This window comes from Branchiostoma floridae, chromosome 1 (genome assembly GCF_000003815.2).
Source record: "Branchiostoma floridae strain S238N-H82 chromosome 1, Bfl_VNyyK, whole genome shotgun sequence".
NCBI lineage: Eukaryota > Metazoa > Chordata > Leptocardii > Amphioxiformes > Branchiostomatidae > Branchiostoma > Branchiostoma floridae.
Genome location: NC_049979.1, coordinates 10067780 through 10094102, shown reverse-complemented (window position 1 = coordinate 10094102; position 26323 = coordinate 10067780). Strand labels below are relative to the sequence as shown.

Genomic DNA, 26323 nt, shown 5'->3' with positions numbered 1-26323 from the left:
CTACACTATGCATATGCTTAACAATTGTGCAGGTGTCGGCTCTGTGGGGTGAACGTCCGAAAGGTCACGGCATGGAGAACGAAAGAAAACCAATTTCCCCTCAGAAAAGTGCTGAAATTAAGCAATTTACAGTATTTCATGCCAAAAATTTTACTTGGATCATTTCACCAACTATCTTATGCCTATCCATACCAAATTTCAGGTCATTCACTTGTAATACCAGTGTACAGGGGGCCAAAATATACCGTTTTGGTAAAAACATGACTTTTAAACCTCAATAAAATCAGTTATAAAGAGGCAGATATGAAAAAAATGAAGAAAAAAAATCATCAGGGTATTGGCCCACTCTACCCTTGTGCCGAATTTCATGTCATTCGGTCCAGGAACTGCGGAGATGAATCACTTTGAAGATTTGACAGGAGAAAGAAGAAACTTTACGAATACAATATATTCCACCATACCTATGGTATGGCTGAAATATAATAAGGGTCGAGCTCATCGGGGATCAGCGAAGGGCTCTGTGTCGAAATAGCACAAAATCTAACATTCAGGCAAAATAAAATACAAACTGTGTACAAAAGGTAACGTTAAAATAGAAATTCTAACTGAACAATAAACGGACCTGCTTGGTCATTTAACCTTGAACTTGAAGTGTTGAATCACAAAAGTACTGACATTGTGACTAAAAAGCGGCATAAGAACATTTGTAGCGATCATTTGTAGAGCTGCATAGAGCTACCTATTAGCCCAGTGGCCATGATATCAAATCACATCTTAGTTCGTGCATTTACGACCCATTTACTGCAATAATACACCAAGGTGAATTGTTATATTACGTTATCTGGTGGTTTTATGAGGACACTGTCAATAAACCATTTTGATTGATTGATTGATTGATTGGACATCATCAAGAACCAACTTGCAGTCTGTATGGCGAGTTCGAGTGGACAGAGGGCGCTGTTGCACGGGCGTCTGGGACACAAAATGTAACGTTACTCCGTTGTAAAATTGATTCAATGTCAATTATTCTGACGTTTCTCGTTACCTTTTGAATTTTCAAAGAAAAGACTTGTATCTATAATTCTGTCCAATCGACAGCCATTAGTCTGTGGCTAAATTAAAATGTTTGTAACGAAAAGATTCTGGAGTGGTTCCGTCGAATGACCCCTGACCCAAAACCTCGTTAAAACCAACAAGGAAGATTTTACTTGCCAAGTTTGATTTCTGTCCACGACATCTTTATTTTGTCACGCAGACAGTTATCCTAGAGCTGTGTGGGAGCTGGGGTTTTAGACGGCGTATGGAAAACGCTATTCCGCTGGTGCAGGCGGCGGCAGTGCGCAGAATGACCACCAGCGAGCGGAGTTACCTTGCCGACGACGACCCGATGGACGACATAGAACTGTACGACTTCCGACGGCGGCGACACAGAGGGACCGTCGTCTGGTCCAAATGTCGTCTGATCTCCGTCAGCTTCGTCGTTCTTTTATTCGGGGTTATCCTAGGTGCTATACTTGGGTACGAATCAAGGGGGGAATTATTAGGAGGACCACAACAGTGGGGCGAAGATGGCGACCCCAGTATCACCCAGAGAATAATAGATGAAGTGAAGACTGCTGAGATTGATAAACACTTGAGGTGCGTGTCGTGTGTTTTGTTGTCACAGTCTATACGCCCAATCGTAACAGCACTGGTCTACGCAATCAGACTACATAGCCCTTTGTCCCTAGCAAGGAGGTTGAAAGAGGGAAAGGAGTCCTCCTTTCCCTCTTTCAACCTCCTTGTCCCTAGATACATATACCAGAAGGTTTTTAGATTTCCAATCTGCCATTGTTATGATAAACCCTTTGTCTTATAAGCCCTGAAGGGGTTATCTCACTGGACTGCAGTACCTTGGCAGTTTATGTTTGACAACCCCAACGTACATTCACCATACTGTGAACAGGCAGTGCGGTTGAAAATGTGGCATATTTTAAAGAGCTGACATCATGATAAATTGAAACTAGATAATACTTACATTTAGTACAACAAATTGAACTTTCTTTTCTTTGTTGATATGGAAAGAGCAAATTGACTGTAATGAAGTAAGATTATGGAAGCCATGACACTTGTAATATTGATGAAGAAGAAAATACAACAATTGAAGAGCAGCCCAAACTGGAGTGGATACTCCTACCGGACTGAAACAACTCTACTCTACTCTACTCTTGTACTTTTAGGAGGAAGGATGATGGTGTCTCCTGTTGTCTCCGGATGAGTATATCCTCCACATACCATCAAATGTGTTTATCTAAGCAGTATTATAAGTTACACATCCCTCCTTTTTCAGGTTTTTGACAGCCAGACCTCACCTTGCAGGCAGTGTGCGTGATGAGCAGGTCCTGGTAGATTACATATACGACAAGTGGCAGGACTACGGTCTGGATGTGGTGAAGAGAGTTCCCTACACTGTCCTTCTGTCGTACCCCAACAACACCACGGACAGTTACGTATCCATCCTCACCAACACTGGAGATGAAGTAGAGAAGTCCGCTCCACGCGAGAAGGCCATCATCCCGCAGCAGAACGACTCGGATGTGACGCGACCGTTCAACGCCTACTCACCCAGCGGAGAACCACAGGTACAGCATCATTTACAGCTGCAGAAGTTAGATAGGTAATGCAGGACTGAGGTGTTCAACAATAAATTTTTTTTCAGAGCTCATGAGAACAAGAGTAGAATTCTGTTTCACCAAGGATAGTAAGTAGGTGTATCTCCACTAGATAACTTAAAACATCACCTAGAGTCAGATATGCAAAGATTAGGTGGCGCACTCTTGTCATCCGGTGTGATTATATATCTAGCATATCTGCCACATGCCTGTAAAGCTATATTTTGTGATGAAGGGCAATTCTAATGGCAATACAATGTACATATTGAAAATCACAAAGTCCAAATGTTTTCTGTGTATATAATCATATGATATTTTTTCTATTACTTTCACTGGTAGCGCGCTACAGAATAGAAAGTTACTAACAACATTGTTTATTTCCTATTTCAGGGTGACCTGGTGTATGGAAACTATGGAACAGTAGAAGACTTCGAGTACCTACAGAAGAACAACATTGATTGCAGTGGCAAAATTGTCATCTTGAGATATGGGCTTATCTTCCGAGGCAGCAAGGTTGGAGATTACACTTTGTACTCGCCTTGTGGGTCTAGTGATAGACATAAGCTTCAATACTAGCATGTTGCACCTGACTTCTGACAACTTTTTACTTCTGACACTTGCCTTGGTTATGACACACCTTGCATGTGACTCTTCATTTTGAGCCTCCTCATCAGAAATCATAATGATCATTCTCATCTTCATTCACATCCTGCAGTTGCTTTCAGTCTGTCTTCCACTACGTCTTGCATCTTCTGAGCTTCCTTAGCTCTTAGAAGAGTTTCTTTTGTGTTTTAGGAAGACCTCATCCTCTATGTTTGAGGTCTGCCTTCAGATTTACACAATACCTTTATTTACTATCCTTGTATCTGCTGGTGCATGGTAAACCAAAATATAACATGAGTGTTTTTATTTCTGCATTCTATTTGCAGGTGGAAAATGCAGAAGCAGCAGGAGCTATCGGGGTCATCCTGTACTCTGACCCGCAGGACGTTGACCCGTCCAACCTTCCCGCATACCCCAAGGGCTTGTGGATGCCTGACACTGGGTTACAACGCGGGACGCTCTTCACTGGGCAGGGTGATCCACTCACACCTGGCTTCCCTTCTACAGGTCAGAAGGAGAGCTGAAATCATACATTATTCTGTTGTCGATGTCTTGGACTACATGTTGAGTGCGCCTTTATTACTGCTTATGATCAGTAGTGTAACATGCATCAACACCGTTGATGCGTTTGGGACCGCATTGTAAATATTTTGCATAAATCTGTCTGTACATATGTAAATACTTTTCATTTTGTGACCGCATCTGAACTGTGAACAGCAACACCTGTCCTGCAGTAATATGTGAACCAGTCAAAATTGCCCTGAAGAAGGTGACAGACAGTCACAGAAACGTGTGGAATAAACCAATGATTATGTAAAAAAGAGTCTCTTTATTCAATGTATCAACACCCTTCCCACTCTCCTTCAAGACTTATAGACTCCATTCATATTTTGTTTTACAAGATCACAAACATTTTGTGTGTATCAAGACTGATGTACCGACATATATGACTACAGCTGTACCACAATAAGAGTTCCACTAGATAATCTGCAGTCTTCATGTAGATCACTAGGGGGCATTCTTGTACATTTGCTAAGTTGTGGTACTGAGGAATGATTGAAGACCTGTCTGCAGTATATCTCTATCCATGTGCAATAGACCTCTATCACTGCTTTGTAGACATATATATATGATAAGAAGTAGAAACTTCATCACACATGCAACTCTGCAGTACTAACACATCTATGGAAGTGACACTTTTATGTTATGTACATGTAAGACACTTTTATTGTAGCACTGTCCTCCTACTCACCCACAGATACTGCATACAGACTGCAGAAGGACGATGCCAAGTTGCCACAAATCCCCACCACACCTATCAGCTGGGGCGATGCTGTCAAGTACCTCAGGTTGGGCAAGGCTTTCCTTTGTGGTGATGTACTTGTATACAGTAATACGCTATGCACAAGATTATCATTATCATTATAAGATGCAGTAGACATCACATTGGACTACTGGCCAATAGAAAAAGTATCCTTGATAGAAGATGACTGCTTTAACATACCTTTATCACTATTTGTTGCATGGTACATCAAGATGAGGAAATAACACTGTGTCCAGATCCTTTTATATTATTTACTATTTTATGTATTTTCATACACTTATATATATTTTAATCAGTAAAGACAATGACAACTTGAAGACAATGGATACCCCAGTAATGTAATTGTCCAAAAAATTCATGGCCCAATCTCAGGGCTCCGCTAATCTGTACAAATTCTGCAGACCATTTTTATTATATGGTACCAACCACTGTGTGTTAGATATATCACAGCTTTAATGTTGAATTCTTGTGTGTGCATGTAGGAACCTTGGTGGCCCAGAGGCTCCAGAAGGCTGGTCAGGAGGCCTGAACATCACCTACCGGCTGGGGCCAGGCTTTACTGGGGAATATGCCAATGGGTAGGATAACCCAAACTGCACTACTACAGACTAAATGAAAAGCATTATGTTTTACCTCAGTTGACAATGACTACTTTTCCTCCCTTTGTTATGATGAAACATGCTCTCTTATTGATGTTGATGACATGTATTTTGGTGTTACACATAGCTTTTGTAACTAAAATATTGATTTGCAACAAAGTTCAACACACACAGCTAATGATACATGTTTGTCAGTGGTTGTCAATGGTTTATTTGACAACCAAAAAAGTACAGTACAATACAAAACAATATAAAACTTGAATGTAATGCATGTTGCCATATTGTAACCATATGTTGAATTACATGTACATAGTATGTATCATAGGTAAAATCACAAACTTTATAAAACACTTGATTTGAAAATAAACAACATATACATATATAGGATTACACAGGGGGCGACAGCTGTGCTTCAGAGACATCTGTAAGAGGGATTGAAGTCTCTTGATATTGACACAGAGCACTGGGACCTTGAAAATGACAGGTCCAATTTGAAATACACACTGTCCAGGCAGCTAAAATCAGGAGCAGCTACATTAAAATATGGCAGTCAAAAACGTAGTAGATCTTATTAATGTTTTGGTTAAACAAATCAAGTGTAAGTTAAGTAAAAGATCACATCATTTACTCAATCAACTCCTCTTTGTTCCCACCAGAAAGATGAAGATGCATGTGCACAATGTCTTTGAGAACAGGACCATCACCAATGTCATAGGGTACATCAATGGCAGTATAGAATCAGGTGGGTATATTGTTACAGTTTGTATGTGAGCTAGGAATGTCTCCAGGTCCATCTACAAGGGTTTAGGAGGCTAAATCTGGAGAAAGATAATTTTGCTAAGATGTTGTTTGCAGATTCATAGTGAAAAGTAGTGTTACCTTTCAGCAAAAGCATTTGCCTGAAAGAAAAAAGCTGACTGAAACAAATTTTGCTAGGATTTGCTTTTCTGATTCATATTGAAAGTTGGTGGTCTTTCAGCAAAATCAGTCGTATGAAAGAGAAATGCTGAGACAAATTTTTACAGTGATATACAGTTTGGAGGTACAAATGTACGTGCACATGCATGTACATTCCAATAGGTGGTGCTGCTGCACATAGGTGGGTCTCACAGTTAGGCAAAAACAATTTTGTCATTGAAAACACCTACAGTTCACCTTTATTACCTGGCTGCCAGGAAGTGATACACAATCTATGGATTATGTAAAACTCCATTTCAAGGGGCAGAAGTGTAGAGCCATCAGTGAAAAGTCATGACGTTATCTCAGCCTGCGATCACTTTTGATTCCTTTGGTGTGTGCTCGAGTAGAGCGCACTAGACAGCGACTGATTTGGTTGTATGTGGAGCTGATGGTTTGATCGTGCAAGGGAAAAAGCAAGTGCCTCCGTCCAATGAAAATTATAATGAGGCAAGATGTAGATATAATTTTCTCTTCCACTAGCGCAATGTAGATATGGATATGATTAACTTCCAATCAAGTCAATCTTCATATGTAAGGTGCTAGTGCATGTCAGAAGTGAACATGTAGAGGTGGAGTCATTAACAAATCAAGTAGCTCATAATTGGCATACATAGCATTGTAGCATCTTTGCCAGCAGCTTATGAATATGTGACACTAAATGATGCTTTTTAAGGCACATGTGTCATTAAGTATGTATTATGGGACTTAAAGATCTGTGAGAGTGTTATTAAGCTGACACTGAAGGTGATATAACCATTACTTGCAGCATATGAGTGAGCACATCAACTGCAGTTGTATCTGTGGAAGTTTTAGGAACATCAAAGTCACCCTCTGTCAGTCATGATCACTTCAATTGAACTTTGTCTTGTGGTGATTTACCTCTCCTTGGCAATGCTAGATTCATTTTTCAAAACAAGTCCTGCTTGTGCTATTGTCGGGAATGAAAAATAAAATTGTGTATCAAGAAATGTATACATACAATGTTCATGACTGATTTTTAAAAAACTTTTTGTGTGTTTAGTTTTAATTTTGTTGTCTTTCATAGTACCATACATTTTGTTCCCACAAATTGGGTGCCGATATTAGTAAATGTGACCCCAGTATAACCAGACACATACATGCATAAACCCTGTTGCTGAGAAATGTTTAAGGAAGTTCATAATTGAAAGAGGAATTATTGGAATGTTTGTAGCTTTTAGCTGAATGTAGCTTTTAGCTGAAACATGTAAGCAATGAGAGAACCAAGATGTCAGGTATCTTTTTGCTGCTCACTTGAAAACTGTACTTATGATACCGATTCGATCCCAGACTGTTCCAGTTTGAAGACCCGATACTGTGTTTTGATTCTCTGTTCAACTTTCCAGACCGCTATGTGCTGCTGGGGAACCACAGGGATGCCTGGGTGTTTGGTGCTATTGATCCCAACAGTGGGACAGCATCTCTTCTGGAACTGGCTAGAGTCTACGGAAAACTTCTACAGGAAGGTAGGACACTAGTTTTTTTTTTCTTTTTCTTCATCAATCTTTTTCTTTTTTTCACTTCTCTTTCTTTTTTTCAGGTTGCAATAACATTATTTTTACTGAATTTTTACTTATTGATCCTAAAAAAAGGACATGAAATTACAGTAGGTACCTTATTACAACTAAGCACCTCACCAGAATACAACTTAATTATATGTTCAGAAGTGTACACTGGGAACACAGGGGTTGGACAGACTGTAAAAGACTATTACGATGACCACAGGTGCTTTGTTCTTATATGTTATTGTGTTAACATGCTCTTGATAAAGATCAATTCAAGTTTTGGGTTTGACTGCAAATGTCAAACAGTTATTTTGAAGAACAAGGTTTTGTACTAAAAGCTTCTGTAGGGGGCAGATATTCTTGGCATGCACCGAAGTAAGTATTCCCACGTTTGTCTACATGAGTAGATTGACTTCTGTTTTAGTGGAAGCAGTTGTGATAACCTCATCAGAATGTCAAGTGTGCATTAGTTACTTAGTAAAGCTGACTTACCAAACAGCTGCACAGATGTTGCCCCAAGGAAACTTGAATGTTGGATCCATTAAACCCTCCGGGAGTCTGTCTACCACAGGCAGCATGTGGGAAGCAGACATTTTTGTGTGACTTCATCATGGGAGTAAAAAGCCTAATGTGTCAGGTTGGATAAACATTCCAAACCAAAAACATTTGTGTTGTCAAGAAAAGCTAGTAGTGGCTTCTAAGTGATGAACAAAAGTTGCCTGCCTGTTCAATCAGTCATCTGCTAACAAACTGATTTCGTCTCTTCGCAGAGAAACGTAATAGATCTGTGAATTATTTGATTATTCCAGTCATCTTGTTGCAGATCGTTATCTGTACTTAGACATTACAGTTGCCAGCTGGTGTTTAGAAGTCATAAGAAAAAAAACAGTCTGATGACAGATAAGAGTATCTTTACTTAGCTGGGCCATCTGTTTTAGGGAGCTGGGGATGGGGGTACTGAAGGTAAGAATAGTGAAAGGAGTTTGTGTGCATTGTTCCATGACAGATCAGGCTTTTCTACCATGTGCTTTCAGAACATAGGACAAGTTAATTTGGTCCTGTCCTCGGTGCTGAAGTCCTTGTTTTCTTCAATATTTGAGTCTGTGTTATGTCAAAGGGTGGTTATACCAGCTTGTATATAGAGGCAGACATACTTAATTTGTGGTAAAGTTTGTAGATCTGTATTGTTCTGTGCTACCCTGCCTTTGGTGCTGAGGTCCTTGTTTCCTTCAGTACATTAGTCTTGTTGAACTTCATTTGTGGTATATTTTGTTACAAACAGATTCCACTATATTGTGCTGTTCTGCTGTTGGTGCTGAAATTCTTGTTAGTGTCAGTATTTTAGTCTGGTTCATCTTTACTTGTGGTAAAGTTTGTTATAAACAGATCCTACTGTTTTGCATTGCCATTCCCTTTGTGCTGAAATTCTTGTTTGCTTCAACATTTGCTTTTGTTAAATTTAACATTGTTATGAACAGATACTGTTGTTTTGTACTTCCCTGCCCTTGGTGCTGAAATCCTTGTTAGCTTCAATATCTTAGTCATGTTAACTTACTTGTGGAAAAGTTTGTTGTAAACAAATCCTATCATTTTGCACCACTCTGCCCTTGGTGCTAAGATTTTTGTTATCTTCAATATCAATACTTGTTTAACTTAACCTGTCGTAACGATAGTATCATTTTGTACTTCCCTGCCCTTGGTGCTGTAATTCTTGTTAGCTTCAATATTTTAGTCTCGTTTAACTTCATTTGTGATGTTTTTTGTTACAAAAAGAACGGTATGATTTTGTGCTGCCTTGCCTTTGGTGCTGTAATTCTTGTTAGCTTCAATATTCTAGTCTTGTTTAACTTCATTTGTAGCAGATTTTGTTACAAACAGATCCATATTATTTTGTGCTGCCCTGCCATTGTTCCTGAAGTCCTTGCTAGCTTCAATATCTTATACTTGTTCAATTCAACTTTACTTGTGGTAACAATACTATCATTCTGTGCTGCCCTGTCCTTGGTGCTGAAATTGTTTGCTTCAATATTTTAGTCTTGTTTGATTTAACTTGTGGTTAAAATGCAGATATATTGTGCTAGCTTTATTTTGCTTTGTTTCATGTTGTTGAAATTGCACCAAGGCAATACAAAGGACATACCAGGCAGCAGTGCTAATCTTGGAACTATAAAGTGGAACATTGACATAGAATAAAGCAATAGTACCTTAAATGACAGTCATTTCACATGCATAGGGTGTATTGAAGATAATTTGTGTCATCATAATTGCTTTCTTAGAGACCCCTATATTTGCCATAGATCTAATTTTAAGAAAGCCATCACTATGAGAATCAAGACTTTCTCCAAGAATCATCAGTATTCATGTAGAAAATAACTATGAGTGGGATGACTAACATGTCAGGTATAGAATGTGACTAAAAAATCACCGGAGGAGTAGTTTTTGAAATGGAATGAAACAAGTTGATTAGAATTCCAGCAGCATTTTTGATACCATAAAGCTTCAGATCTGAATAACAGAAAGCTAAGGGTTAGATCTTTTTTGAGAAGTCTCTTAACTCTTTTTTACAAATCTGTTTCAGGTAAGCATGACATGTAGATCAAGATGCTGTTGCATTTCTTTGTCTAATAACCTAGTACATGTCTGATGAATAAATGTGTCACTTTGGGCACATTTTCACTGGTGGCTTTATGGGCAGATTTCATATGTTTGTTTAACTGTATTGGTTTTTGTAAATGAACCTTGGTGACCCCTGCATTCAGAATTTGTCAATGCACTGTCATACAGCCAGCAGGGAAATTTCAAAAAGCTGACTTTTTGTTGTTGTGAAAACTAAGAACACCAGTGTGTGAAAGTAGGGTCTTATTTCTTGATGACTGGTTTTGGTTCCATAATGAAGAAAATTGATTTTACTTAGCCTAACTAGTTTTCAACATGATAATATATTTGACAAAAATAAAGCGTAATGTACATGATTAATACAAAATATCTCCTTATGGATATAGTGCTGTTTCCTGTCAATTTCCAGGATAGGCATAATCAAAGATATCAATATCTTTTTTATGAAAAACTTTGATAAAGTAGTGAAGAGCTTGTGAACCAGCATTGGGTATATAGTATTGCTTGCAAGTTCACAATACGCGACAATCCAATCTCGTTGGGAGGTCTCGCGAGACTGTAATCTGGCCGCGCGCGCGCGCGATTTGACAGTCGGACGGTAACAGCCTTCAGCAGCCCAGCGGCTAACAATGGCTTCTCCCAGCATCGACTCGATCGAGTCAACTTCAGAGATTCGTTGTGCTTTTATTTGGCAACATCCGCCGGTAAATCGGCATGCCATGAGCAGATAATATTGTTGCGATGGACTCGATATCGTGCTGTAAATTTGCAAATTTCTGGTCATTTTCACAATTTTTGATGGGCGGTTTATGCTTGCTTGTCGTGAGAAAAACGTGCATATAGGCGCGTCGCCTTACTTGAGGGTCTGCATGGGGGGTCCTGACAACGCTTTACGCTAAATTAGGGACGGTCGACAACGCTTTACGTTAAATTCACGAAGGCAGGCAACGTTTTACGCTAAATTCAGACAGGCTGACAACGGTTTACGCTAAATTCTGGAAGGCTGGCAGCACTCGACAGAGGCGGGGTCGTGCTCCGCAAGAAAGATTGAAATTTTGACTCTCTGAAACACTATTCCCTGCATTTTGAAGGGAAATTTTCGCTGGCAAACAAAGCTAAGTTAAATGGCATTTCTAATTAAAGAGTCCCAGGGGTTCAGCGTAAGCTTATGAGGGTGACGCCAGCCAACTTATTTTTGCCACGTCGAGCGCCGAAGGAAAGTCCGGGAAAATTTTGAAATCCTGCCCCCCTGAAACGCCAGTTTTTTTGGCTATTATAGAAAACTAAGTGAAATTACATTTCTATCAGTAAAAAATGTGTTTGAGGTTGACACGTCACATCCCCCAGCCATGATGCATATTTTTTACAAAGTCGATGACCGAAGGTGAATAGAGTGGCAAATTTTGAAATCTTGACCCTCTATAAAACGATATTTTGTGCATTTTGATGGGCAAATTTCTATCAGCAAAACAGATCTTTGAGGTTGACACACATCCCCAACATATTTTCAGAATTTCGAGTTCCAAAGGCGCGAGGCGGCACAAGGAGGACCATAGAAATTTTGAAATCTTGACCCTCGAAAATGATATTTCCTGCATTCTGATGGGCAAATTTTGCTGGCAGACTAAGCTAACTTCAATGACATTTCTATTTGCAAAAAAAAGAAGATTTTTGAGGGTATATACCATATTTTTACCATGTCGATGACCGAAGGTGAAAGGAGTCGCAAGTGAGGTCCGGCGAAATTTTGAAATCTTGATCCTCTGAAACGCAATTTCCTGTGTTTTGAAGGACTAAATTTACTGGTAGACTAAGTTTCGACTTACGAAATTTGGGAGGCCAGCTACGATTTACGGGTAATTTTTAGGCTTAATTACGCTTTACGTGAAATTTTTAGGCTAGATTACGCCTTACGTGAAATACACTGGCTACGCTTTACGGTAAATTTTCCATCCTCACTACGAATTACGTGAAATAAAATAGCTTACCCTACGAATTACGCGAATTAAAAAGGCCTGCCTACGCCTTACGGAAAAGAGCATGCAGACCCTCTTACTTGTAGTTACTCGGATAAGTTTGGCTCAAGCCGTAAATATATCCCACAAAAGCGTACAAGTACCATCATTGGATCCTTGTAGATCCAAACTCGTAAGACTTTCGGCGATTTTGACCGTAAATTAGTCGATGGCAACATATCGACTTTGGGAGTTTACGCGTACGTGAGTTGGGGAGGGGGGCGTGTTTCCGCGTATATGCGTTCGTTTTGATCAAGGCGGAGTCACTTTTCCGACTATGATTTCAGTTTTCGCCAGATGAAACTCCACAAAAACGTGAACATATCGATGTAGGGACCTTCTGGGTAGAAATCTAGCATGGTTTCAGCGGCTTTGTGGCCAACTTTTTTGGTTAACGTAATATGTAATGAGTGGGTGTGTCTGCAAATGTATAACGTTTGGCATTTGCTGTTCTTTTTCAGATCAACGCGTCGCGATCGAAATTCACATCAGCAGGGAAATACTGCAAATCATATGGATGCAATAGCCGTCAGTCCAAGTGTGTCAATGAAGAGAAAGTGCCAACATGCATCATATTTTTCAAGATCCCCCCAAATGTACTTGATGATAACACGTTACTTAAGCACTGGGATTGTCTGGTAAAAAGACAGCTCGGAAGGGATAACTTCACCATGAACATGAAATTAGAAATGTGCGTTTTTATACTTTTTAACGGGAAATGTGTACATCTACTGCATGTATTTCAAGTAACGCATTCGTGTATTCATTGTGTCCCCATTCAAAGAAAGGACTCACGCTAAAATAGGCAGTCCAAAGAACAAAGGTAGACAGCAGTGCAGCACTCAAGACGTCACACAGGTACCACCACCAAGTGCAAGGGAATGTCTATTGCTGTAACTTAAATTGGGCGGACTTCGTTGTCTACTTTGGCAGGGATAATTTAGTCTGCGAACAAATTAAAGTAGACTCAGAATGGCAGAAGAAGAATATCCCAAAGCTTGACCACTTTCACAAAACAGCCATACTACCGGAGCTGTTCACTCAAAGAGCCAAAGGAGGTAAGAAACTCTATGGTATGTATGAAGAAAGACTTCGGAAGTTGTTGATGCAGAGTGTCCAGACCACTGCATCGGCAGAATACAGTGGACTACTATGTATAGCACAGGGAAGTGGACACCTTACGGCTTACCTGTCTTAGGTCTGAGTAGGACGATGTCTCATTTGTTGCAAAAATTATGCCACACAAAAACAGTCAGAGATGTTGAAAGTTCACATTTTAATACAATGTACATTTGAATGATTATGTGTATGAAACATTACCATTTCCCAAAAGTATTACTTATCGGATGCTTATTTTCGTCAATACTGTAAATGCTGTGAGAACTTGTCTATCATTTGGAAAAAACACTAATGATATATACAATTTCATGTAATTATCATTTCTCAAAAGCATGAGTTGCAAAGCTCTACGAGATCGAGTAAGAACATATGTTAAGACATCTTTTATAAAACATGAAATACGGCTATTGCATCCATATGATTTGCAGTATTTCCCTGATGATGTGAATTTCGATCGCGACGCGTTGATCTGAAAAAGAACAGCAAATGCCAAACGTTATACATTTGCAGACACACCCACTCATCACGTATGAAGTTAACCAATAAAAAGTTGCCCACAAAGCCGCCGAAACCATGCTAGATTTCTACCCAGAAGGACCCTACATCGATATGTTCACGCTTTTGTGGAGTTTCATCCGGCGAAAACTGAAATCATAGACATAGTCAGAAAAGTGACCCCGTCTTGATCAAAACGAACACGGAAACACGCCCCCCTCCCCAACTCACGTACGCGTAAACTCCCAAAGGCCGATATGTTGCCATCGACTAATTTACGCTCAAAATCGCCGAAAGTCTTACGAGTTTGGATCTACAAGGATCCAATGATGGTACTTGTCAAGCTTTCGCGGGATATATCTACGGCTTGAGCCAAACTTATCCGAGTAACTACAAGTAAGGCGACGCGCCTATATGCACGTTTTTCTCACGACAAGCAAGCATAAACCGCCCGTCAAAAATTGTGAAAAATGACCAGAAATTTGCAAATTTACAGCACGATATCGAGTCCATAGGTTCACAACAATATTATCTGCTCATGGCATGCCGATTTACCGGCGGATGTTGCCAAATAATAGCACAACGAATCTCTGAAGTTGACTCGATCGAGTCGATGCTGGGAGAAGCCATTGTTAGCCGCTGGGCTGCTGAAGGCTGTTACCGTCCGACTGTCAAATCATGCGCGCGCGCGGCCAGATTACAGTCTCGCGAGACCTCCCAACGAGATTGGATTGTCGCGTATTGCTGTTGGGCCATATTTATATGATGATGAAAAATGATTAGTTCAACATTTTAACATGAATAAGAGAATCGACTGTACTGTAATTAGGTGAATTTTCACATTAAAGCCATCGAGACTAAGTGTCTAGTATCATCAGTCGGCACTTAGATAAGCATAGTCCACATGGCTCCTCTTCATTTAAATGTTGAGATTGCCAATAGGTATTATTGGGTGCATCACATACTTATAGAAATCCAAATATTTCAATTAATGTTTTATATCAAAGATTCCATGTGGTTTGAGAATGCATAACAAGTCATTTTGGACCTGTCCTTGTATTGGTGCTGAAATTATTGTTTGCTTCTTTGCCTGTCTTGCTTTGCTTTCTTCTTCTCCTTCTTTGGTTGAACTCAATTGGACATGCATGTGACACAGCATTAAGCTTTTTCTATAGCTGAAAGTGCAATGCAGCTTTACTTGGAGGGACTTACTTGATAACCAATCACTCTCTGTCAAGTTAATTACTGGTACAGTAGATCACTAATATTTTGAGCTGTACTTTGATTCCTTTTCGCATTACCTATTTTAGTCCTGTCCTTGGTGCTGAAATACTTGTTTGCTTTCATAATTGAGTCTTTTGTCACTTTTTTTAGGTTATGTTTGGTATCGGCAGGTTTCCAATGTTTTTGCCTGTCCTTAACATGTACAGTGTATTAGATGGTGAAATAAAAAGACAAAAGACTAGAGTATAGTGAAAGAAAGGGTCTTTGTTTTTGACTGGACATAAAAAATAAAATATAACATAGTTGAGGTTGTTGTCTTTTTTTTAAGATCAGAAAGTCAAGACTATAAGCTAGAATATGATGAAAGAAAGAATGTTTGTGTCGTCTTCACCATTTGAAAGGACTTTAAAACGTAATGCCAGTGGTCCTGTCCATTTTCTTTGTATAAGATTAGAAAGGTGAATCTAAGAACCAGTAAATGGATTTGGAAGGTCACTCCTAATGTAATAGTTTCACCTACCTGTTCTCCTGATATTACTTGTCAAAGTAATGTTCCTCTAACCAAAGAGTGTACTGGACACTAGTAGTATCAATGTTGTCTTATTTTGCCTGATGTGATTTGTAGTTACAAGCTTCTCAAAGAGCAACAACTTCCAAAGATCATAAAACTGGGTAATGGAGTGCAGATGAAATGAGGTAAAACCTTTCATCCTTTAAGAGTGAGAAAGTAAAGCCGGTTTGCCTGACCTGGTGCAGTAAAGTGCACTCTGCAATTAGGTGACATCCTGGAGCAAGTCCTGGTAAGTCACAAAGTGCAGGAACTGATCAACTGTCCTTACTGTCATGGCTTCTACTGAAACCAGGAAAAAGGATCTCAAACCAAATGGGACCTAAAGTGCCTCCTCATACAATGCTCCTTTGCACTTCCATAGTAGTTTGATCAGAGACAGGTGTTGTGGCTTGGGACCTATGCTACCTGAGATCAAACCTTTAGTTATGACAGCTACTGCCAGCTACAGAAATGTCTTGCAGAAGCCTACGTCCCAGTGATTGAAGATGATTCAATGATCTCTGTACCTTTCCATGTCGCAAACCCACAAGCCCCCGGCTTAGTGCCACACAATGAGGAAAATCCTCTTATTTAAGCCAAAATCACGATCAATCCAATGGAAATCTGCTCAGCCAGCATCATGCAATATTGAGCAGTGTTGGGCAGACATGGGAAGGAATCCGTGATACCAGCTCTACTTTTGACAAACTTAAGTACGGGTAATTGATGGCCAAGGTTGCCGGATCCATATGATGGCGGGTTTTCCCCATACTAATAGATCTTCCCCAGTTCCAAGCAAACTGCACTACGCACAGTAATGGGGATCAGATACGACAAATGAGGGGATCCCATGCTTTCAGGATGTAAAATTGCCAACACATAGGCACACTTTATCAATGGATTGTCACCGTTAGTATTTATAGCACTATTATATTTTAGGGCTTTGTGTGTTCCCATTGTACCCATTATTCATTGTTTCCCGCCTGTGAAACGTGTGACTTTGTGGAAGAACATTTCACCTTTAGAGTATGTAGTTTGGCAAGTTTAGTATTGCTTTCTGTGCCATTTGAGTGTTCCTGCTTTCCCCTGTCAATGTGGCACATTTTGTAGCTGACTCTGTCTACATGTACTTATAACAAGGCAAAGTTGTCGTATTGAGAACTTCTCTCCATTTCAGTTTAGTCCTGTTGTCTCTCCCGAGTAATCTTGTTGGAACAGACAATGTCTCACATCCATCAGTTTGCATATAAGGATAAGGATTTCTTGAGATTGAGGTCAAGGATTTCAATTCCGTGGCAGTGCTCAAAACATCAGTCATTCTGAAGCCTCTATAGTTCTAATCTGTGATCTGAAATGTGTTCCAAGTTATCTGTAGCAGTCATATTCAACTATACAAACCAGATCAGGAAGTCTATATGCATGGGTTTGCGATATTTTAGATCCTTTTTCTGCATATATGCATATGGTGGTGCAATAAAATGCATCATGAATGCAATGAATATATGCTGACCTCAAAAGATAAGAAAGATTGAAAACAGCAAGCATAATGCTTAGACAAGGTTGGAATGGCTTTGTTGAATTTCAGTCAGGCGCAAATACAAGTAAGCCTACAATTTTGAGTAAAAACAGTGCTGAAGAGAAAGCAGTGTGCTTTCTTTGGATCTCATGGCTAAGTTTGCAGCTCCTTTACTTTGCACCAGATGGAGTTGAGAATTGATGCGGAGGATTGGTTTCCTTGATACAAGCCTACATTGAGTGCTTATGAGAGTTATGGCCTCCCCTTGTACTTGTGATAGTCCGGGCCGGAGTGTTCTCCGGTCTGTGTGGGCACCATTGATCTTGATCGCAGGTCTGTAAGTCCCCGTAAGCCCTGTAAGCTGTGCCATTGATCCAGGAGTGCAAAGGCCAATTTGGGGCTTCCTACCCGGGAGATGGATTAGGGAGCGAGGCAACAAGTGGGATTATAGATGATTAGATACACGGAAGAGGGAAGGGAGCCTTTTGTTTTGGGATAATCTTCTACAATCCCAGTTGTTTTGCCTAACGAAAAACTCTCATTGTGCAATATCCTGTAGTTTACTTGGAAGGTACAGGTATAGCATCATATCCCACCAACATTAAACAAACATACCTGTATTTTGTAAACATGGCTTTTCTGAATCAGACCTCAGTAAAATAGTAGTTGTAGAAGAAGTAGTAGTATCTAATACATGATTGTACTGTGATGGTCCCTGACACGGGTGGGCAGCAGTCGGCTAGTCTTCACACTGTATTTCCAGGTGGCTCTGACCAGTGGTCCACACTGGGTAGGCCGCACACCTTAATGTCCTTTCTGACACACGCCATCCAGCAAGTTTTCCTTGGTCTACTACAACCTCTGTTGCCTGGTGAATGCAATTTGGTGATGGCTATAAGCAACAGCTCTTGAATTGTTTGGAATATCATGACAAGATTGCATACCTGACTGGCATGTTATTAGTAGTAGACATATGTTGGATTTCCAGTCATATATACTGGAGGTTGTATACATCATACTGTTTAACCTTATTGATGCTAAAGCATTTTGGCACCAATTATGTATTGGTTACAGGGTTAGGTTCTACAGAGAGTAGAAGTAAAAAATAATACAGTTTACGTGAAGAGATGGTCTCTGCAGAAAAAGTATCTAAGGGACCACCAAAAACTGTCACATCGTCCAGGCAGTCCTTTTGAACAGGTGGTAACCTCAAAAGGTTTGATTGGAGTTTAGGTGGACCAAAGGGTTAAAATGTGTGACAAACGAAGTCTGTGTGATTTCAGGCTGGAGACCACGGCGCACTGTTGTTTTCTGTAGCTGGGGTGCTGAGGAGTACGGGCTCGTTGGGTCCTCGGAGTGGACCGAGGTGAGATAGATTTATCAGAATCATGCTATTGATAGTGATAACAAACCTGTAGCTTAACTGGTACCTGACTCACAGATGAGCTCCTGGTTCCAATCACATGTAGTTGGTAATTAGGAGACTCCAGTTCAATCCTGGGAGGGCATCTTGGTTGGGGCTGCACCCATCTATTGAAAGGACCCGCAAATGGGAGTCAAACGAGGTGCCTTAAAAACATGATTGCTGTTTGCTTGTTTGCCGCAAACATCTATAGAAATAATCGTCAAATCGGAGTCAAATGAGGTGCCTTAAGCACATTAAAAGGGGACGGTCTAGCAATCATTACAATACCATTACTGAAGTGGCAAGGAAAATTGCTGCCCTGGCCCTATGTTTTGCCTGGCATGTATACAAATGTCTGAATAAACAAGCCAACTGAAACATATCACATACAAATTTGTAGACTGTATACTGGATGTTTACAAAACTTCAAATGTAAATAGACTGTTTAATATTTACTAAATAAGAGATGTTTACAGGTGGGTTGTAACTTCTATCTGAAAGTTTACCACTTAAGATTACATTAAATTGAAGTCATACTATTTCCTCCTTACAAACAGCATAGGCCACTAGCCATTCTTAGAATAGGCTAGATGCCAGCAAAGGTGTTTTCTCAGTTTTTGAACTCATTTTCCATCAGTACTTGTATTACATACAATGGCTATTGACTTTGCCATGTAAGATAAATGCTATGACATTGCAGTATACATGTACACACACTAAGAAAATAAAACACTAGTTACTGGTATTTTCAATAAGTCATGGTTGAAAATGTAATGAAATGAAATTATAAAGAGACAGCTTGACAATATGTTGTATCTAACTGTAGGACAATATCAAGACTATGGGACAAAGAGCTGTGGCTTATGTCAATGTTGACATTGCTGTTCAAGGTACGTTACCCTGCTGGAATAAGCATGAAAATATTGTGGTGCGTTATGGCTTAAAGATGTAACGTTACAATGCTTTGACCAACTATGCACTATTAGTATGCCTGATCTCAAGACTGAGCCAGTGTTGTCTAGAATAGGACTGACATCGGAACATATTTTATCAGAAATCTGTCTGGTCTACTTTTTCACATGTCCATGCTGTTAGGCTTCATTGATTTGTTATGTACAATATTGAAATATTTGTTTTCCTAGAATACACAAAAGTTAGTGACAGCTAAATAAAGGAATGAAAGACAGTTTTCTCAGAAAGGCATGAACAAAATTAAAGCTCCTCAAAGGCATATAGTATGAAGTTGCATTTGAATTGAATATCCCATGCAGGCCAAGCCACACCCAGGATTAGGTCCACCCCACCTCTGTACCAGGCCCTTTACAATGCCACCAAGCAGGTAGGAACAGATGGCTGTGTCTTTCACCTCTTAAACAATGCATATATAGTATACAGTAACTGTTTATGTCTCCAGGCATATATATTGTTTATGTCTCCAGGCATACATATAGTAGAATTTACACTTTACTAAGTGTAAATTGCACCTTTGTTGTGTTATGGTATGTTAATATTACAATCAAAAATTCCTTTGTTAATTCTATAATGACAGGGCTGGCCGAGAAGAAACGTACTTTAAGGCTACAGAAGAATTTGAATTCAGAGAAATACAAGGGAAAGTCACTCCCAGTCATCTGCCTTTTTAATCAGTTAGACAACTGTGATGATAAATCTTCTTTGTTTAATTAGTCAGATAGAAAGAAAAAAACACAGGCTGGGAAGCGCAAAAGGAAGGCAATTTTTTCTCTCAACTCTGCAATCCTAAAACTCGAACTGTAATTCTAGAAGCCTTCAAAGAAACAGGTGTTTGAAACACCTGGTCCAAAGACTTCTACTACACTATCTTCACTGACTGTTACGGACTTACAAATGTGTCTAATAGATGTGTTCCTGAATTCCTGCAGGGACAGTGGATAGTTGACTTTTGGGACATGATTGCTGTTTATTTGATTCATCTCATCATCCTTTAAGTACCAATGAAAAGAAGTTAATTCTATTGTTTGCTGATAAAATTTGGTCTTTTCGTAAAACATTGGTGTAATGTTTAAAGCAACTGTTTACTACATGCTCTTGTCTTGGGTAGAGCAAATTAAAAATGAGTTGTGACGTCAAAGAAAGAGCTTGTCCAACTTTTTATGTCTATGAAAGGAAGTTCCATTTTATTGGCACTTAACATGTTTGTTTTTCATGAAATTGTTTTGAAGGTTCCCAACCCAAACCCTGAGGAGATCAAGCAAGGTCGACCGACAGTGTACGACACCTGGAAATATATGAAACCAGATGGCATGTATGTTGTGTTTGTTTATCTAGCGTAGATCCCGTGTACTTTTTCTGATATTAGGTTAGTAGGATGAAGAGAGGGATTTGTATTTCTCACTTTGCTAATTGTGACCTGTTCCCGGCTGTCCGTAGGATTGGCAGTATTGGCTCAGGTAGTGACTACACTGTGCTGCTGGACAGAGTAGGCGTGCCGTCTGTTGACATGAGATATGACTATGACAGGGTGAGTGCATTGGAACAAGGGCCTAACTGTCTTGTCTGCAGATAGCAATTAACTGAACTAATCTGTAGGTGTTTTTTTTATATATACATGTACCAATGAACTAGAAGCTGCAAAATTTGTCATCACACCATCTCTAATAGGAGAGATGTGTAGGTTTAAAGCTGCACAGACTGCAAGGTTATTGAAGGGAATCCCTACCTTAAGACATGGGATATATGTCACATACTTAATGTACAAATTCTTCTGGAGTGAATTTTGGACTTTAACCAAGTTTTTTCTGTTTACATATTTGAAAACAAATTTGTTTGTTTGTTTGTTTGTCTTGGTCTGTGTGCATTTTTTTTCCTGCTAGCTAAGGTCCAAGGTTGGATAGAATGCTGGTTTGGCTTTTGTGGCAAACTTGGCCTGGGTCCAAAGTCCCACTGATGGCAGGAAAGTATACATAATGAGCGAGAAATCATTAGAATTATCAAGGTCTTTGATTTTTTGTTTATGTATTGTCTCCTTTACTAGGAGACGTACCCGATCTCCACCTACGCCATGTACCACTCAGCTTACGAGACGTATGACTACGTCAAGGAATTCATCGACCCAGATTTCGTGTACCACCGGGCCCTTGTTCAGATTTGGGGGGAGCTAGCTCGCAACATGGCTGACTCCCTCCTGATCCCACTCGGTGTTGAGGACTATGCAGACTTCCTGCAGAAAACCACTTATGATTTTGAACAGGCGGCTAAAGCCAAATTGGATGAGAAGAATATCAGTTTAGGTAATGTCATTCTATCTTTTTACATGCTAGCTGAGTATTTTATCACATCTAACTTGGAAAACTGAAAGTAAAATGAAAGTACCCTAACAACAAAAGTCATTCACATTATACTAGTTTAGATCTAGTTTGCAACTGAAAATAAAGTCTATAAGGCCTCTGTGGAGGAAGGAGAACATGGAGACATGCATCATTTATATCAATGTTGACATATTTGCTATTTCTGATGGTATCAGAGCCTCTTTTGAGCATTGCAGAAAACTTCTAGGTATGAAGTTTGTAATGGCTCTGGTTACACCACATGGGAGGCTCCTTTGTGTTGCCACAACTTATCTCACTTATGAAACAATTCCCCAGAAGTAGCCACATGGCATAAGGTTTGATGGATAGATCCTTGCTCCTTTTCAGATGGACTAAAAGCTGCTGTGCAGAAGTTCTCCCTTGCAGCCATACACCTGGAGCAACAGAGACATGTCATTGACAGAAACAAGTGAGGACTGTTTCTACACGATCTGGTCTTTGTCACTGATGAAGCAATGATGTACACGAGTGTTTAAAGGACACCCCTGCTGATGTTCTCTTCCTGCTGTATATCACTTTGAAAGTCTTGGTTGTGGCAAGGGAATAAAGTAAAACATAATGGGCAGTGTCGTTCTGAGGTGAAATTTGATACTGTATTTAATGTCTTTAATGTACTTGAAGAAAGTGTTTTTACATTCTACATTTACATGTTAGATAACAACTGACAGTGACTATCTAGACAGTTTGTCTGGCAAAATCAAAATTAGCTTAAAAGTATTTGTAACAAATGTCTCTGTACACAACCAAAGAGGAAATCCATTACCCTACTCTTTGGCTGTGTACAAAGAACCTTGTTGATTTACCAAATCTTTACGGAGCTTGAAAGTATAATTTTTACTTTGGCAAAAATAGTAGTAGAGGGGGTATTGTTTGGGCTTTATGTGTTTTTTTTTTTGTCTTGTTGTATAATTTTTACACCCTTATTCCCCAACTAGAAACTTTAACAACCCTCAGTTAGCAAACTAAAAAGACTGTTGCAAATGTTGACCCCTTAACCTGCTTTTTTGTATTGCCCAGCCCGTTTGCGGTGCGGAAGATGAATGACAAGGTGATGTATCTGGAGCGAGCCTTCATTGAGCCAGAGGGCTTGCCCGGCCGTCCTCTAGCCAGGTAACCTCGACTCTCTGAGCCACCGTGTCTCCTCCATTCCATCAGGGGTCATCTGAAGGAGGCTGTCTCTGTCCACCAGCCACTCTGTCCCTTTTACCTTTTAACATTCGTACTGCTGCCTAACCCTGTGAGAAGTCAGTTTTTGTGAAATGGGGTTACCTCAGAAGGGAGGAGGTTAAAACTAGTCCTTTTCTCTCTCATCATTCTGTACAACATGTTTTTATTCTCTCTCTATAGTGCAACACTCTAGAGGCAAAATCTTTGACATTGAGATGTGTTTGGTCCCGGATGATGAGTGGCAAATATCTTGTGTGGTCTGCTTTTTAAACATCTCTTGTAATGATATGTTCTATAATTGTTACTCTTAATGAAAATCATTTAACTGGGCTTTTATCATGCAGCCAAGCAAAGTTACGAATGAAGCTTTTCAAATCAAGAGTTTTATGCAGGCATTATATTCATATATTGTAATAATACAGTAACTAACTAAAGTCTGTCCTTGGTGCTGAAACTATGGTATTATGCATTCTTTCCAATGGCTTATTGATACAAGTTTCCAGGTTTGTTTGGGCAGTTTAAACATAAAATGTGAGATATATGTTATAAAAAAAGTGGACAGTTGTCTTGTTATCAGCATGTTCCTTTCTTGAGAAGGCACATGTATAAAGCATGAGTCAGTCATGACTCAAACGACCTCCATATATTGAGCAATTAGTCAGCACTCAGAGGCAGATTTCTCAGTAACCTGCATTGATGTACGTGATTTCTTCTGTAGGTAGATTTTACAGCCACCACTCCACTCCACTTTACTGTGTGTTTTCCCTTTAATGTGACACACACCACTGGTGGAGCACTTCCTCGTACAAGGTTTCCTGTCCAATAAAAAATGTTTCCCTTCACACAGACGCAAAGGCTGCAAATTGTGCAGCTTGGAAGCGGCAGATGTCTTGTGATAAAAGTTTTCTTGTTGACTTCAAACTGAAAGTTTTCCGCCACACACTAATGCACAGGAGTGGGTCTTGCATGTTTCTCAGGTGGCCCGTGTGTGCCTGACTAAGTGGTGCCTGCCATCCTCCCTTGGCAATATCTGTACATTAACCCTTGATTGGGAGCACTAAAGTGCTTCTTTGCAGGGCTAACAATGCTCCTTATTAATGTTGGGCAAGATTACAGTCCTAAAGCTGAACGTTATGTTGCTCCTAAGTGCCTGATTTTCCCTGGTAATCAGCCTTCCCAAAGACCCATTGGTGATGACACGGGGTCCTCGGGGACCTGTCAGCATGACGTATCCAATGGCTGAGGGTCTTCACGTATCCTCTCAGAGTGAGGGACAAGGAGCGGCAATTTCCTGGGAGATCTCATCTAATGAACGATCATGACTTTACCACCTAATCTTCTTGAAAGGAAGAGATCCGGAAATCAGGCCCCCTTTCCTTAATTGTTGTTCAAGTGAAGCAGAAGGACTGTTTTGTTTATGGCCCATGTCCTTCAGATACATCAAAGGGACGTACACGAGAAGCAGTTAGAGCCATACTTTTATGGCCAAGTTTGAATTAAGTGCTTGTGCTTGAATGGGTCGGCCTGGGGGGAATATACTCATGATTCTTATTGTCCCCCTGCTTATGATAGAGGTGATGAACATAGGGAGAATCTGTCACAGGTTGTAGAGGAGCCGAAGAGGAAAATAAGTGAGCAGTAAAAGTTATATGCCAGGCGCCATTCCCTTTTTAAGAGCATGGATGTTATCATCAACAGGCTGAAGCAGTTATGTTTTATTCATTAAGATGTTGGTTTGTGAAGTAAGTGTCACCTGCTCCATGGCATAAAAATTGCCAGTATACATGCATGTCTGCTACATAAAATGCTTTTTTACTTGCAGTGGTATACATTTTGTATGAAACTTTTTTGAATGCCATGCCAGCAGTTAATCACTTAATCTGTAATGGAAAACTGATGTATGTACCATGTATTGCAAGTATTTATCAGTTTCACTAAGGAGGTTAAAAGAAATTTTACTGTCACTAACTTGTCTCCTGTATGCACCGTAAAAAAGAAAATGAAAGAAGTCAGACATCCTAAATACTTGGCAGTATTGCAAAGTATAAAAATGAAAGCTCCTAACTATAAACTACTAAGAGAATTGGAAAGTTTGCTGCACCTACCATCATTAGGTCATTGCACCTACAATGTTTTCTAACTTTTGTAGACATGTTGTACTTTTTCTGTTTCAGACATGTAGTTGTTGCCCCCAGCAAGCACAACATCTATGCAAGTTCCTCCTTCCCGGGCCTGCAGGATGCTCTGTTTGCAGTAAACCATAGTGCGGACCCCGACCCTGCCTGGGAGACCTTCAAGAGACAGCTGTCAATCCTCACCTTCACCATAGATGCTGCAGCAAGAACACTCGTGGAAGACACGGAATAGTCATGGCTGTGTGAAAATGAACTCTTGCCCATCATATTTGGTGCACCTTTGTCACTATTCCCCTGTGGGAAACCTAGACATAAAGCTTTATTTATCTGTTTTTTTTATTGAATATACACGTATTTCTAAGGTAGAAGGTGACTGAACATCATTTGGGTTTTGTGTTCTTCCAATATATATTGAGAACAAAATTAATCAATACATGTCTAACAAAAATATATATCATATTTTGTATCAAAGTTATCTCTAAGTGACAAGGTGTCTGGACATGGTTTTGTATTCTTGCCATATTATTTCAGAGCAAATTGGACAAGCCTAGAACATGTAATAGAAAATTAAGGTGGATATGATTAGGTAGAATGGCAAAGGGCTAGATGTAATTATGCAAAGCACTAACAATAGAGGATCTTTAAACACATGTCAGGGTTCCTTTTATACATATCAGGCTTTACTATATTTTGTCATATTACTTTAACTAAACCAATGTTTAAGAAAATATATTCTGTTTTTTAGTTAATAGTGATGAGGCAGTGCATTGTAAATTGTGCAGTAACTTATTATTATTTTTTAATTCTTATGTTGATATACAGCAGAACATTGTCAATTTATTTTATTTTGTACTGCAAAAGTTGTTTCATTATAGAGCCACATGTACAGTTTTCATGTCATTTCTTCCAGTGTTGGGGATGAGTGGATTAAAGCTGACCTAGTGGGTGTCCAGGCTAATTGAGAGCTGCTTGTGCATTACAGATAGTTGTACAGGGCTCCATTGTGCTGCTAACAGTAGCTGAGAAATACCCTATATCCGACATGTGAAACATTAAATTGGTGAAGCAGGTGTT

At 39.7% G+C, this 26323-nt stretch overlaps 1 protein-coding gene across 1 annotated transcript; it reads left to right on the top strand.

Moving 5' to 3' along the window:
• The first annotated feature begins 1155 nt into the window (after positions 1–1155).
• LOC118414884 (putative N-acetylated-alpha-linked acidic dipeptidase) lies at positions 1156–26323 on the top strand. The gene is made up of 17 exons (XM_035819150.1): positions 1156–1638; positions 2330–2621; positions 3042–3164; positions 3581–3761; positions 4513–4603; positions 5061–5156; positions 5834–5919; positions 7502–7621; positions 18479–18561; positions 19427–19490; positions 19872–19939; positions 20802–20884; positions 21010–21100; positions 21614–21869; positions 22275–22356; positions 22965–23057; positions 25289–26323. The coding sequence occupies exons 1-17, from the start codon at positions 1301–1303 to the stop codon at positions 25479–25481; spliced, it is 2340 nt and encodes a 779-aa protein (XP_035675043.1). The 5' UTR covers positions 1156–1300; the 3' UTR covers positions 25482–26323.

Coding starts and splice junctions, on each gene's coding strand:
- LOC118414884 (XM_035819150.1), top strand. CDS start 1,301: ATGGAAAACGCTATTCCGCTGGTGCAGGCGGCGGCAGTGCGCAGAATG. Junction 3,165..3,580: donor TTATCTTCCGAGGCAGCAAG/GTTGGAGATTAC, acceptor TTCTATTTGCAG/GTGGAAAATGCAGAAGCAGC. Junction 5,157..5,833: donor ACTGGGGAATATGCCAATGG/GTAGGATAACCC, acceptor TGTTCCCACCAG/AAAGATGAAGATGCATGTGC.